The following is a 15,164-nucleotide window of genomic DNA, read 5'->3' as shown; positions in this document are numbered from 1 at the left end:
ATAAGACAAATGCTGGATTTCCATAGGAGCAATTTAAAAAAATTATCTGCATACTGAGTTCCCTGCCTCAGCATCACAATTCTCCAGCATGTCCCTTGATAAAAATGTTTGTTATTTCCTTTTGAAAGGTCTTGGATGTTGCATCTGTGCAACTCTAGATCAAGATCCCAGATCATGGCCTGAAGAGGGAGCACCAAAAAGAGTTAGCTGGAGTCCCTGGCAGCTGGCTGAAAGGAAGGTGCTTATACATCATCTACATGTTTTTGAAACCTTTCCATCCAAAATCTGGAGACCTTCTAGTGTTCGGAGTGGAAAAAAATCTGAAACTATTCTCCATAGGAATTTTTATTTGTGAAGCGGGTTCACTTTTGATGATACCCTAATTGAATCTGTTTCCAGTTTCGTTTCCTTTCTATATCATCCAGTAATCCTGGTGGCCTACTTGGGAGTCAAAAACGTCTTTATTCCTGAATATAGCTGTGAGGGCTGTGACTAGAATTTTAAGGGTCCAGGACCCCTGAGTAGCTTGCCAGGGTGACTTATGGGGTTGGTTTGCCCTTCACTTCCACAGCAAGGTTTGAAAGTTTGGGGCAGATTCTTTCAGGTACCTAATTCTGAAATACTGAAGTGTTATGCTTGCTGTGCTCTCTTTAGTCTCATTTATAAGTCTACATCAGTTTCTTGCACTTGGTGTCCAGTTTCTGATAGTGACCATTATTAGATGCTGAAAAAGATGCTGTATCTTAAAATGGGAATTTTACAAACTTACCTGCTGCTGTTGACCAGGAGTGTGGAGGCTCTGTGTTTTCTGAAAGACTCAGAAAGTGATAATTTGCCTGTAAGTTATATTAAAAACAAAGCATCTTGAAGCCTGAACAGCATATAGTAATTTTAAAATACTCCTGAAACTGTCAACAGGATTTCTTCCTCTAAAGCAGAACAGTGTACAATGTTACTTTTATCTTTATTGTGCAATGTTTCTGCTTACAAGGAAAGTCCTCTGAAGTTTCCAGGTGTACAAGATACTCTGTTTGGGTAGTGATCTGAAACATAAGCAGTTGCTGCATTTTGCTGCTTTCAGTGGTGGGACTAAAGCTGAATTAATGCAGTATAAGTATTTTTTGTGAATACCAAAGTGAATGGATTAGGTCAGTCTTTTACTTCCTTTGTGTTTCTTTTCTAAAGATTGCAGAGATCTGAGTTTGCTGTAGTTGTCTGAAACAATTTTCCAAGCAAACATTTGTAGGACAAAATTTATTATTGTTTGTGGGAGTGTGGAGATAGTTTTTTGTTTGTTGTTTTTTTTTTTCCCTCCTCATTATGTGAATTTTTGCAAATAACAGTTACTGTGGGATTTATCTAGCCACTTGCTGCTAAGGAGCAGAGTTTCAATGTCTGATGGAGCATTTTAGGCATACAGAGAATTGTTTACAATCAATCAGTAGGGAACATGGCTGGAATAAATTTAAATAGTGAACAGAGTTCTGAAAACCATTATGTGAAAAGCAAAATCTATTTATTCAAAATTGCAGTTTCATAAAAACCAAAAATGTGTTTACAAAAAAAAAAAAAGACTTTTGAGTGATAAAACTCTAATCAATTTGTGATCTGGCAGCATTTTTTTTTATAGGCAGTTTTACCTTTTGTTGTGGCTTCTGTGATTTTTTTTCGCTGCAGTAAGGTTCTGTTTTTACTTGTGAGAATGCTGGTTTTCTTCATTCTCGTATTTCACAGTGTAAGGTGGAAATGTGCAAGTTATTTTGGTTTAGTCAGGCAGATTTAGTGATCCCTTTTTGCTTATTTTATCCTTGAGATATAATTTGCTGTAACAGGTAACATGGAAACTCAAGCTTTAATAACTCAGTTATGCTTCTTCAGCTGCTGCAGTTTGGGATTCAGCATGTCTGATTAAGGATGGGACCAAAATAACGGAGTCTGTATGTTCCTGTTGTGGACAGGGACTGGTCCAGTTACCATCTGGATCTAGAGAGAGAATTACAGAGAATTAGATAATCAATTCTTTCATGTGCTGCTAGAGGATCTGCAGCAGCTAAGCAGGTGTTGCTGTGCTGGAGCCTGGGTTTTGGTGGTACAAGGTACGTGAGCAGAGAGCAGAGACCAACCCTTCCACCCCCCTGCCTTTATTACTTACAGCCAGACCGTATGGGAAGCAGGGCAGGAGCATCTTAGAAGGAGTGGGTACCGCAGGATGTATTAAGGAAGGAAAGGGAAATTGTAAGGGAATGGAATGGAGTGGAATAGAACAGAACATTTCAGTTAGAAGGGAGCTACAATGACAGTTTCATCCAACTGCTTGACTGCTTCAGGGCTGACCAGAAACTAAAACCTGTTACTAAGGGCATTGTCCAAATGCCTCTTAAACACACTGATAACTCTGGCATCTCCCTAGGAAACTTTCACAAGTGTTTGACTTCCTTCTCCCTATAGAAATAATTCCTAAAATCCAATGTGGACCTCCTCTGGTGAAGCTTTGAACCATTGCCATGTGTCCTGTCACTGGATACCAGAGAGAAAAGATCCAGCAAGTAAAGATCCCCTCCTCAGGAAGCTGTAGAGCAATGAGGTTGCCCCAAGGCCTCCTTTTCTCCAAACTAGAGAAGCCTTATGTCCTTAGCTGCCCCTCACAGGTCATTCCTTCCAGCCCTCTCACCAGCTTTGTTGGCCTTATCTGGCCAAGGACCCAAGGACCTTCACATCCTTCTTAAATTGTGGTGCCCAGAACTGCACACAGTGCTCCAGGTGAGCCTGCACCAGTGCTCTACACAGGGGGATAATCACTTTTCTTGAGCAGCTGGTGATTCTATATTTGATGCACCCCAGGATGGGCTTTGTCCTGTTGGCTTCCAGGACATGCTGCTGATTCTTGCTGTGCCTGTTGCCAACCAGCACCTCCAGATCCATTTCTGCAGAGAGGCTCTCCAGCCACTCCTCTCCCAGTTTATACTTTTGTTTGATATTAGTCTGTCCCAGCTGCAGAATCTGGAGTTTTGACTTGTTAAACTTCATGCCATTAATCACTGTCCAGTGTTCCAGTCTGTGTAGATCCCTGTGCAGAGCCTCTTGTCCCTCCAAAGAGTCAGCAGCACCTCCCAGTTTGGGATCATCAGCAAATGTGCTAATGGTGGATCCACCTCCTCCCTGAAGGTTGTTGGTAAATGTATTGAACAGAACTGGCCCTAGAATTGATCCCTGGGCAACACCACTGGTGACCAGTGGTCCCCTTTTAGCTCTGCCCTTCAGCCAGTTCTTCACCCAGCACAGCCTGCAGCCACTCATCCCACAGCTGGACAAATTGTCCTGAAGGATGCTGTGATGGACAGTAACAAAAGTATTCCTAAATTACAGAAAAACGACATTCATCACCTTTTCTTTATCCACTGGGTGGGTGACTTTACCATAGAAAGATAACAAGTTAGTTAAATAGCACTTTCCTTTTGTGAACCTGTATTCTGTCAATCTCTGAAATAGGAATATTGGATTTCTTAAAATGGACTATTCTTTTATACACAGTATTAGACTGATGGTAACTAAATTAGAATGTTGTACATTCTAATTTAGAATGTGCATTCTCTTTGATTACAGTTTTTATTCTTTGCTTTTCTGTTTATCTGCCAATAGTTAGACTTTTAAAAAATTTATATGTTAAATAATTTTGATTTGATTTTAAGGAAATGTTACCAAATAGGAAAAAATTTATGCAAGTCAGGTATGCTTTCCATCTAGAGTACCAAAATAATGTATACTTGCATAATTTGACTGAAAATGTACAGAAAGCAGTAATCTTACTAATATGTGACTTAGGCAGAAGTTGCTGCCTTGGTTGCAAAAAAGGTTCCTTCAAGTTTTAGGGTGCAGAACTTCTTGTTTAAAGAAACATTTATTTTGTGATTTCATGTGTAAATAAATAATGAAACAATTTTTTCATCTGTGACTCTGACCTTTTATTTCCTCAGCCATCATGTACGTAATGGGAGCACTTGGACCTGCAGCTGGATACTTATTAGGAGGACTCCTTATTGGTTTCTATGTTGATCCTAGGACAACTGTGTACATTGACCAGAGCGATCCCCGATTCATTGGGAACTGGTAAGGATCAAGCATTTTTCAAAACTATTCTCTCAACAAAACTGTTCTCTCAGTAAGACAGGTTGGAAGATTTTATCCCTTAGGGACTTGTTTAAGGTTGTAGAAGGAGGCTGAGGAAGATGATGTTTCTGTTGATTACTACACACTAGGCTCTGACAGAGAGGAACAGTTTGCCACAGGAGTGCACAGGAGCTGTGCATGGAAAACCTCCTATGTTTGGCTGTTCAGGACTGTCCCTGACCACAGCGGGCACTGAGTGACAAGGGATGGCAGGGCAGGATATTGGTGTTGCAGGAGGCCATGGATGATCTCTGCTGCTCAGAACCAACTCATTGCTACTGGAAGTTGGATTAATCTCTTTGGTTTTCCAGAGTTGGAAGCATGAAACACTGAACTCTGCTGCCCAGATGAGAAACACTAGACTTTGCTGATCCTATTCCAGCTGAAGGAGATAGGAGGGGATCAGAACATGCCCTTTCCAGTCTTTCTTTCTCAGGGTGATGGCTTGTGTTTAGGCAGCAGATGCTGTAAACATCACATTATTCTCTAGTAAGGAGTAGGCTTCCAGCAGCACTGAGATGTAGCAGCTGTAATTGTTAGCTGATGTCTTCAGGCAGCCTTTGAGATGTGCCCTCATTGGAAATGTGTCTTTGAGGAAGCAGGTCTTGAGGAGGCTTCAACTGCCTTTTCTCAGATAAATCATAAATCTGCCTTGAAGTTTTCATGCAGTCCCAGAAAAAACCTGAAGTTCATTATCCCAGGAAGAGACCTCTGCTTTGTAGGTGTTAGGTGCAGTGTCAGTTCTCATGCCCAGGGTTAGTTTTTGTCACTGCACCATTGCAGTCTGCCTGTATTTGTCTCTGTTTATTCTGCAGTGGTCTTTCCTGACAGTTTGATATGAAAATTCTCTCTTTGGAGGCTTCTTAAACCTCCAAAGATTTAGTCCTGCTTTATTGGTCTTACTTAGTCCAAGAGCATTGCTGCACTGTTTTGTCGAATTTTCAGCAGGAGAAAGGCAAAGCTGAGAGCTGAGTGTGGCCTTGGGTTTAACAACTCTGTGCTGTGGTTTATCTACTGACTTATCTCACTGAAAGATCTGCTCTGTGAGTGTGCAGCAGTGTCGGAATTAGAACTTGTCTAGTATAAAAGATTTGGAATCAAAGCAAAATACTGTACATTCTTTGTAAAATTCTTACATTTCATGTGTTTTTAATGACATGTCAGAACTGGTAATCAGCATCTGATCAGTACTTTTTGGCAGAAATTGCCAACAGGCCCATAAATATATCTGTTAATTGAAATCACTGGGGCTGTACGAATGTGGGATAAACTTTTGACTGTGTCTATAACACAACCACTGATATAACTGAGTTTTAGCTCAAGCCGCTTCAGCAAAAGTAAAATAGCAAAAGCAAGAAAGTCAGTAAAAGTCATTCACAAGTTTCTTTTTTTTTTTCTTGTTGATTAAATATGTAGGGTCTGGCTTTCCTTGGTGGGTATTCCAGGTCTTTTTATTTCTTTTTCATTTTTGACTATGTCACTTCTTTCTCTTAAATTTCTGAGGAGTGTTAACTGCTATCAGGTCTCTGATACTTTGTTGCATAATCTGTGGTGGCCTCTCATAAAAGTTTAGTGGCAGTTGTGTCTCATTCTCTTTTCTCTTTCTGAATCTATGTCAACTCATTAAAAAACCAGCAAGAGTCCTATGATGTGAGGGTTGTCCCTTGCTATTCACTAACTGCCTGGTTGCAGAGAATTCTGGAAGTGTAGACTTTCATTTCACTGAAATGTATTTTCTGGGATTGTGACATTTTCTCCTTGAAGGGAAGTGCTGTGTAGTCAAGTTTATTTTTATTTATGCAATCTAACAATTTGAAATGTAAGAGTATCCCAACACTTACTTTAGCTGACACACTTTAAAAGTATGGTTCAATTGAGATAACTTAGTGGGAAGTCATATATGAGATTTCTGAGCCTTGTTTCCTTCGAAGTTAATTAGTGTCTTTGATTCCTGTCTTTTCTTTATTATAGCTGTAAGGTTCCTAATGTAAATTATTGTGGGACCCAGTTTAACAATTTCCATTGTTAGAGGAGGCAGTGCTTGCAGACAAAATAGTGATATAGCAACTATGATATATGGCTAAAATAAAAGCAGTATAGCCTATTTTTTCCTTAAGCTGTTCCTTTCTAGGAGGTATATTGCAGGACATGTAATTTGGTTTATCTCTCGTGCAACATGGTCAAGTAAAATGGTGATTTTTCAGGGTTATGTCTGATCTGATTATTTCTTGAGTTTCACAGGACTTGGATTTCTGCTTGTGGGCTTTGCACACCTGGGGTTTCTGTAGGTGCTCTGAGCTAAATTACAAGCCAGCTGTCTATGCCAGCCCATCAAATGTTTGAAACAGTTTTTTATTCAAATGTGGTAACTGTAGGGATATCTGTTAGAAATCATTCATCATGCTGTTGTCTTTGAGAACTGTTAATGTGCTGTATAGGGACCTCATTAGTTGTGGAGTAGCCCTTGGCAGTCTGTCAGGTACTTTGAATCCAATTCTCTTTTGCTGACACTTTTCTGAGTGTTTTCCTAGTTCAAAATCTGTTTGATACTTGGGTCTTCCTATATAGTCTTTCATCAACATTCCACACAAGAAGTTTAAAGGAATTCCTTCAGCATTGTCTGGTCCTTCCTTAGCTTTAATTGCTTTATTTGAGGTCCTAGGGTTTGTGCGGATGCCTTTGAGGTATTCTTCTGCATATTTTCTTTGACTTCAGAAGACAGAAAATCAAGGGTTTTTAAAATTAATTAAATTAATTAAATAAAGTAAGCTCCTGTTCTGACCTCTCAATTTCCCATTGTAGGTGTCCTTATTATTTTTGGTACAGTCTTTTGTCTGTTTTCCAATTCTTTGATATTTCTCCAGGAAGTTGTGAAGTGTAGATGGTGAGATAATTGCATCCAGTGCTGCATTTGTGACATCTCCAGCAGCTGGTATGCTGTCATTACGGTCCCTGTGGATTTGAATTTCATCTTGTACTACATTACAGGCCCTGTCTCCTTTACTGTTTCCTCCTGAGTGGGTGGTTGCAGATTTCTGCATATTATTGCCACAGATTGTTTCTTTGATCAGTGCCTTTGCAGCTTCTGCCTTTGAGATCCTCAAAGGGATGTTGCTACATTTTTATACAGACTACGGATTTATTTCGTCTGACAGTGCTGACTAATCCTCCTAAAAGTCTGCTTTCTAATCCATGTGTGTTATCAGCTAAAATGAATGGAGGATTTTCTGTTTACATAATATCAAAATTAGTCAAAACTTTCAGTCACTTATATTTGCCTTGCAAAAGCCTCCTGTAAGCTTCTAATAAAAATAGTGTTACACATGGCTGTTTATTTGTTGTTTGCCTGTGTGTAATCATTTACCATTCAAAGCATTGCATGTGAATTTGTCTTCATTGAAAAATAAAGTTTGCAATACCTTTGCATTACAAATATGAGGCCAAATGCTTTTTGTTTCTTGTGCAAGAAATCCTGTCTACTCAGAATTTAAAAAGTTTTAAAATTTGAACAAATACATAATTAAGAGTGTAAAGGTAGTACAAAAATATGTAAAAGTTGTTCTTTTATTGGGTTTGCACAGCAAGATTTTGGTAGCAGGAGGGCTGCAGGGGTGGCTTCTGTGAGAGGCTGCTGGAAACTTCACTTCTGCCTGAGAGAAGAATGTCACCTGGCTCAAAGAGGAGGCTGGCCAAGGTTTACACCATCAGTGGTGCTGGTAGCACCTTTGGGATAACAGATTTAAGAAGGGAGAAATAGACGTGTGCAACACCAGCAGCAGTCAAAAGAGAGTGGAATGAGAATATGTGGTGGAAACAGTTCTGCAGACCCCAATGTCATTGAAGAAGGAGGAGGAGGTGGACATGCTCCAGGTGCCAGAGCAGAGATTCCCCTGCAGCTAATGGGAGCCTTACATTACATTTTCTCTCTAGTGGGGGTTTTCCCTGTCCTGCTGAGGATGGGGAGTGATGAGAATGGCTTTGGTGGGCACCTGGCATCCAGCCAGGGTCAACTCACCACGATCCTGGCAATTTGACTTGAAATGAAAAAGCTGTCATTGTTGTAGTTGGATATTACAGTAACATGATTGACTTCACTGGAACTTCCAAATACCACCATGGATTTGTGTGGTGGGTTGGCTTTGGCTGGCTGCCAGGTGCCCACCAAGCTGTCTAACTCTCCTTCCTCAGCAGAACAGGGAGAAGGTATGATGGAAAGCTCATAGATGTAGATAAGGACAGAGAAAACCCCCACTAATTACTATCATGGGCCAAGTAGACTTCATGTAGAGAAATTAATTTATTACCAGTTAATACCAGTAGGATAGAAAGAATTAAAAAGAAACTACAAGCACTTCCAACCCACTCCTTCCTTCTCCCAAAGCTCAGCTTTGCTCCTGACTCTTCTACATCCTCCGCTGGAGTGATGCAGTGGGCTGTGGAAAGGGGGCTGTGGTCAGTTTGTAACACCTTGTCTCTGTTGCCCCTTCTCTGCTTCAGACAGTCTTTTATTAACTGGTCCAGCACAGGTCCTTTCTGTGGGGTTCCTCCAGGAACAGAATGTTCCAGCCTGCAGCATCCCCTGTGGGTGACATGTCCTGCCTGAAAATCTGCTCCTGTCAGAGCTCTTCTCCATAGGCTATGATTCCTCCTCGAGCCTGCTCCAGTGTGGATTCCCCACAGTCTGGAGGTGGATACCATGGTCTTGTCCTGCGACTGCAGGTGAATCACTGCACTTGGAGATCCTTCTCCCCTTCTCTCACCTTGGGTCTACAGGGCTGTTTGACTTCACACAGTTCTGTGCAGTGTTTTTTTCACTTTCTTAAATAAGTGAACAACAAGGTGCCACAAGCATTCTGATAGGCTCAGCACTGGGTAGTGGTGGATCTGTTTTAAAACTGGCTGGAGCTGTCTCTGTCCAGCATGGGACAGCTCATGGCATCTTCTCACAGAAGCACTCCTGCAATCCCCACCGTGCTACCAAAACCTTGCCTTGTAAACCTGGTACAATGAGTCTGTAGTAAAAACTGCACTTCCAGTATGTAAGTAGAAGTTTGTGGGTGGATTCTGAGGTTGTCCTTCTTTATGGAACAATCTTTGTGAGGTTATGTTTCCCTTAGACTTTCACTGTTAGAGGAGAAATGATGTTATCTGACACTCTGCTATCAGTGTTCTGGCTGCTGACTCGATTAACTCTTCAGAACTTTCTAGTGCAGCCCTTCTGTCCATCTGTGCTGCTGTGGTGAAGTCCATGAAGCTTTTTGGCTGCAGGGAGGACAAGTGTATGCAGCTGAAGAGCTCTGCTCTGTATCCCACACCTTGTCCCTTCTGTGGGTATGTGCCAGGTCATTCCCTGAGAGCCAAGGGATCATTTCAGGGTTATTTTTATATCCAATATTTAAAATACAGAAGGAGAGAAGAAATTCTCATTGAAGGCTATTTCAGGTTGCAGTCACAGAACAGAGTTTTGGGCATAAACCCTGCAATGAATTGAATCAGTTGTTACATTCAGGCTTTGGGAACTCTTCAGTTGTGAAGGGAGAGAATTGGACAGTCAGGGCAGGGAGAGGTAGGCACTGGAAAGCAGAACAGATTTAACCCTGATCTATTTATCAGGACATTTTATCTTCTCATGACATGGATAGCTTTTTCTGTGTTCTCCAGAGAAATACTATATTGCTTTACTGGGAATTTTCTGTGAAAGGCTAAGTCAAAGTGAATATCTAATTCTCAGCACTTGGTACTGAAAAATGACCAAAACTGAAAATTTGTGGTGACTTAAAGCTGACACTACTTAATAAAATTTGGTGGGTGCTGGATAAATACCTTTCAGTAAGTAAGCCAACAGAAACATCTTCTGATTAGGGAGTTTAGTGCAGTAAAGGTTCTCCTCCACTCCAGTTCTTTACTCTTCATGTCAGTTTTTCATATTTTGCAAATGTTTCTTTCTAGGCAGTGCAGCTTCTAACAGTAACTGGGATTTTTTTGTTTCATGTAATGTGTTTGCTTTTGTTTGCATTTCTGTTTTCCTGGTATTAGGTGGAGTGGATTTCTCCTTTGTGCCATTGCTATGCTCCTTGTGATATTTCCCATGTTTACCTTTCCGAAAAAGCTCCCTCCTCGACATAAAAAAAAGAAAAAGAAGATGAATTCTGATGATGTTTCAAGTGATGATGATGTGATGAAAGAGAAAACAAGTAGCAAAACAGAAACAGACAGTTCAGTTTCTGCCTCTATGGGATTTGGAGAGAATGTTAAAGGTAAAGTTTGTTTTTAATTTATAAATGCTTTAGATTTGGTGTGCAGGGTCATCCAGGATTGTATGGGTGTAATTGAAGGCAGTTTTGACATCCTATATTTGCTATTATGTTTTGCTATTGAGATTTTAATAGATGCTCATCCTCTAAAATGACAGGTTGCAGCAATGATTGTAAGACATTCTTTTCCTTGAATTGTCAGTGTTTGTGTGTCTGTAACAAACAGGCTATTTCCTATAGTTACAGGACCCCTGCCACATGTATTTATGCCTCTTAGAGTTTGCAGTTGTCACACCTGCTTTATAAGCTGAACTTCCTGGAATAAAGTGCTCTTCCACAGTGTAAGTGAAACAAGTAGTAGGAATTCTGGTATGTGAGTTCAGTTACATTCTTGTATTTGGATAAGTTCATAGAGAAAGATGATTTGTTTCATATTCCTTTCCTGCCTGTTTTATACTACAAACTGTTTTCTGAAGGCTAAGACAAATAAAAGCTGTGCTAATTTTGAAATGTGAAGAGATCAAAAAGTTGACAAGTAGTAGAGATTTTTATTTTATTCAAGGAATAACCACTACTGTAAAATGTAACAGTAAGAAATAATCATTGACAAGTTGCCTGGAGAAGAAGGGCAGTGTTGCTACAAATTGACTAATGTGAAGCATACAGAATTCAAATTGACAGTACAGACTTAATAGTATCATAAAATTGAATAGTGTGAGACAAGAGTGAATGTGCCTCAATGCCATTGTGTTGTTAGTGCTATTGTGTCCTCCTTGGATTCTATGATGCAAATGCTGGTTGTGCCATTTCATGGTAGCCTGATAAATGCAGAGGGACTGGGAGAAACCATGAAATATCTATTGTACCATCAGACATAATTTGAACTCAAAACTTTTAAGTGTTTGTTGAAATACACATTAGTGTTACTCTTTACTGGGATAGAAGTCCAGGATATAATGATAGGCAGACTTTTTAATGAAACTCTTTATGCTGACTAGACAAGACTTAGAAAAAACAGCTGTTTTTAGACTAAACCCAGTGTAATTTAAAGTTGTGTTTGCACACCTGCATACTGATTTGCTCTGTATTACATTTACACTGGTTCTCTCAGGGTACTTAAAGTTACTGTTAATTTCTACAGCAGTAAAAAAAAGAGGATACCAGAACTTTCCTGGTGTGATTTTATTGGCTTACAAATCAGCTTCTCAAGGTACAAGGCAAGCAAAGAGCAAGCAAAGTGAACTTCAAATATCAGATCTTTCAGGCCATGTTCTCCCTTTGTTGGCAAAGTGGTTGAAAATGTGATGGAGAAGCAAAAAAACATGTTCCTTCCTCCTTTAAAGACTCTAGTCTTCATATTTGTGAGTCTTTTTTCTCCTCAATCCACACAACTAGTTGTGGTTTTTATTTGCCTTCAAACCTACTGGCCTCTGATTAGTGGAAGTAGTTCAGGGTTAGTCATGTCAAGATTTTCTCAGCAGCACAGGGAATTGGGGGAGTCTAGTCTTTGCTGAACTCCTTCCTAATGATTGCAGGCAATGTGACAGCAGAGGGACTGCTTCACCCTTGGGTGTGCCTGGTGAATACCTGTGTACAGATGAACTGCGTCTGGGTGGGTTTGCTGATGCAGGTTCTCTGATACACAGTTTCACCTTCCAGGCCATGTTGTCCCTACAGGCACAGCAGGTACAGAAAAAACAAGTATTTGCTTGGGAGAATGTTTTCTAGGACTGTTTTTTACAAAAATAAAAACTTCTGTAGGTTTCATTTTGGCATGTGTTTCTTTGGTATCTGCCTAGATGTATAACATACATTCTATAAAATTCTATATTAATATATTACTGGAGCTACCAAATTAGAACTTTTACTACACAAAACTTTTAGTTTTCTTTAGAGGAGAAGCTTCACCATGTGGAACAGTGAAAAGAAACATGCCAGAAAGATAGCAAGCTAGTTGAGATAAGCAGAAAAAGTATTTTTCTATAAGCTGATAATAGCTTTCCCATTCAGTGTCAGTTACTCCAGCAAAGAAGGCCTGCAGCAGGAATGCACTGTCATTTAATTATTTTTCCAGTTTAAGTGGGCTTTATGGAATAAGATCATGCCTCAAGCTTCTCAGCTGAGGTCATTTTGTTTATAATGGGAAGGAAAAAAGGATCATATGTGTCTAAGTCATTTAGCATTGCTTCTTCTGAGATGCAGTGAACATTTTATACTTTCCATTGAATTTCTGAGCTTCATCTTTTTATAGCACTGTGGGCAGCAACTCCACTTAGGCAGTAGCCAGGAGACTGTTGATTTAGTGGGTCATATCTTCTGTTCTGTACTAATAAATATCAATGATGTCATAGTCTGCCATGACAGAGGTCAGTGCCATCAAATCTCTGACATCTATGCAGCTTTGGTAAGGAAAGTAACTGTTTTCTTCTTCCAATGTGATCTCATCTTACCTGGGAAGCCTGGCAAAATTATTTTCTCTTGTTCTAACTTGTCCTAATTTCATGATTAAGTCTCTAGGCAAATGAAAAGGTATCAAAAAGTCACAAGAGAATTTTTTTCTGCACTGGCTGCCAGTATAAGCTGAAGAAATAAACCAAAAACTGGCTCCATCAGCAAGTATCCTCAAACTTCAGTGACTTGAGCTTTATTTTGGCCCATGATAGAGGTGAAATCAGATAAAAATACAGATACAACTTTGCTTTTTCACTTGTTTCAAGTTGCAAGAGCTTGGAATTCAGTCTTTTCTTACTTAAGTTTCAAGTGGAAAATGTGAGCTGAAGAATGCTTCTGAGTCAGGTATCAGAAGTACTAAATAAAAGAGTAAGTGGGTCACAGGAAGAAAAAAATTGGATGTAGTTTATTGGGAAAAATAGAGGTAGTGTAGATTACATGAGCTAGAGAAATTTTATAATGAATAAACCACAGTTCAATCCCATATGTACCGATAACACATGAATCTGAGCAGACAAAACTACTGTTTTCATTTATTACCTAGATACCCTTAGGGTTTTGTACCATGGAAATTGTATCTGCAGTCCCTTTCACTTACCACTGTAATGGAACTTACTGTGCAATTGAATAAAGGAGCAGTGTATAGAAAGCAAATGTATATATTACTTATAAAAGACTGCTCTAATCTGAATCAAATAATTAATCTAATTAATTGCATGTATTTTATAGCCTTTGGAGTTTTTTTGTTTTGCTCCTATGTACAGCCCTTTCTTAAATGTAGAATATTCCTGTCTGGCTTGTCACATCTAGCAGCTGTCCTATGCCTTTCTTGCTGGGTTCCTGTGAGGGGCAGAGACAGGATAATAATGATTGTCAGGGCATCAGCCGAGATAAAGTCCTGAGGGGGTTGTGGTTGCAGGATAAGCCCATTGAAGTGCTTTGCCAAGGAACTGGATTGGAGTTTCTGTGCTAGCTGAAGATCAGTTGGCCGGCATCAGGAGGAGGAGGAGACAGTGGGCTGTGTGTGGGGGCACTTGGTGGGCACTGTGAATGTCAGAGGGTTCAGCAGACCATGGGCTGGAGATCCTGCAGTGCCACTGCCACTGACCTTGAGCAAGGCAGTTCCCTCTTGTCCTTTCTTAGGCTGTCCTGAAGAGCTCAAAATAGAAAAGATTGGCATTGCTCCATGCAGTGATGAGCAGTGCTAACTGGAGCCTTGAGGACCTGCTCTAACTCAAATTAAAATAAGTAATAATCATATCAAACTGGCTCTGAACCCCTCCTCTCTTGAGGGGATATTAGGGGCTGTTCAATGATCCAGCCAACACCCAGGTGCTTAAGGCCTGTCCTGAGAATTGAATGAGCTTGTTTAAATGGTGTGTGAGTAGATAACAAAATAACAAAATACTGTTCTGGAAATCAATTTGACTATGTCAAATATATCCTCCATGCAGGATACATTTGACATAGTTGTGTGACACTTTGCTGGTTTCCATTCTGATAAACAAACCAGAAATTCTATCTCAAATCTCAGCTCTGCTTTATACTGCACAAGAGTGGAAGCTGCCCCTGAGACCCTCTGCAAAGCTGCAGGCTTGGGTAGTGCTGTCCAGACTGGGAGCACTAGCAGAAGGGAGGTCTTCTGGCTAATATCTGCCTCACCCTTACAAGAGACTTTTCTGATGGACTGCAGGAGGATAGTGCTGTAGACTGGAATGATTTGTTCACCTGATTGTATTCATTGCATTGCCCTGGGCTGGGTGTGCAGGAACAGGGATAAAAAAACTATATTAAATGTTGAAAAAGGAGGTGAAGTCAGAATTACTTGAGTTTTTATTGAAATTCTGTTTACAGTGCTTTGCTTAGAGAAATATTTATGAATACTTATATTACTTGCAGATTTTTCTTATGCTTTTCCCTTACCATGAATCAAGCAATGGTCCAGCACAAGAGTGAGAGAAAAATGAATACTGACCAGAGAAAAAATACTATCAAAGATCATGAAAGGAAGAAAATTGCCAGTAGTCTAGCAAACCAATCCAGCAAGGCAGGTTTCAGTTTACTCTTAGTTATATACTAGGTTATTGGGGGAAAAAGAAACAGAGATGGGATGTTAAAATTTGAGTTACTATACAGAAATATAAACATGTTAGAAGCCATGCTAAAAGATGGTTTTAGTTCTAGGAGTGTAATTGATAGGGGTTTATTAGTTTAGATGACAGAGTAAGGGAAATTGCAATTTCTGTAGGCGTGTTTCAAACATGCAATGTCTTTTGAGAATGTCTTTCAAAA

General features: G+C 40.0%; 1 protein-coding gene across 1 annotated transcript in view; it reads left to right on the top strand.

Moving 5' to 3' along the window:
• SLCO5A1 (solute carrier organic anion transporter family member 5A1) overlaps positions 1–15,164 on the top strand; it is a 73,130-nt gene that overhangs the window by 28,923 nt on the left and 29,043 nt on the right. Inside the window, exons 2-3 of the mRNA XM_059861993.1 lie at positions 3,975–4,107; positions 10,204–10,424. Of these exons, the coding sequence (XP_059717976.1) occupies positions 3,975–4,107; positions 10,204–10,424 (354 nt within the window). The remainder of the gene's footprint in view (positions 1–3,974; positions 4,108–10,203; positions 10,425–15,164) is intronic.

This window comes from Haemorhous mexicanus, chromosome 1 (assembly GCF_027477595.1).
Source record: "Haemorhous mexicanus isolate bHaeMex1 chromosome 1, bHaeMex1.pri, whole genome shotgun sequence".
Classification (NCBI taxonomy): Eukaryota; Metazoa; Chordata; class Aves; order Passeriformes; family Fringillidae; genus Haemorhous; species Haemorhous mexicanus.
Note: the sequence above shows the minus strand (reverse complement) of the source record. Positions and strands in the feature narration are given on the sequence as shown.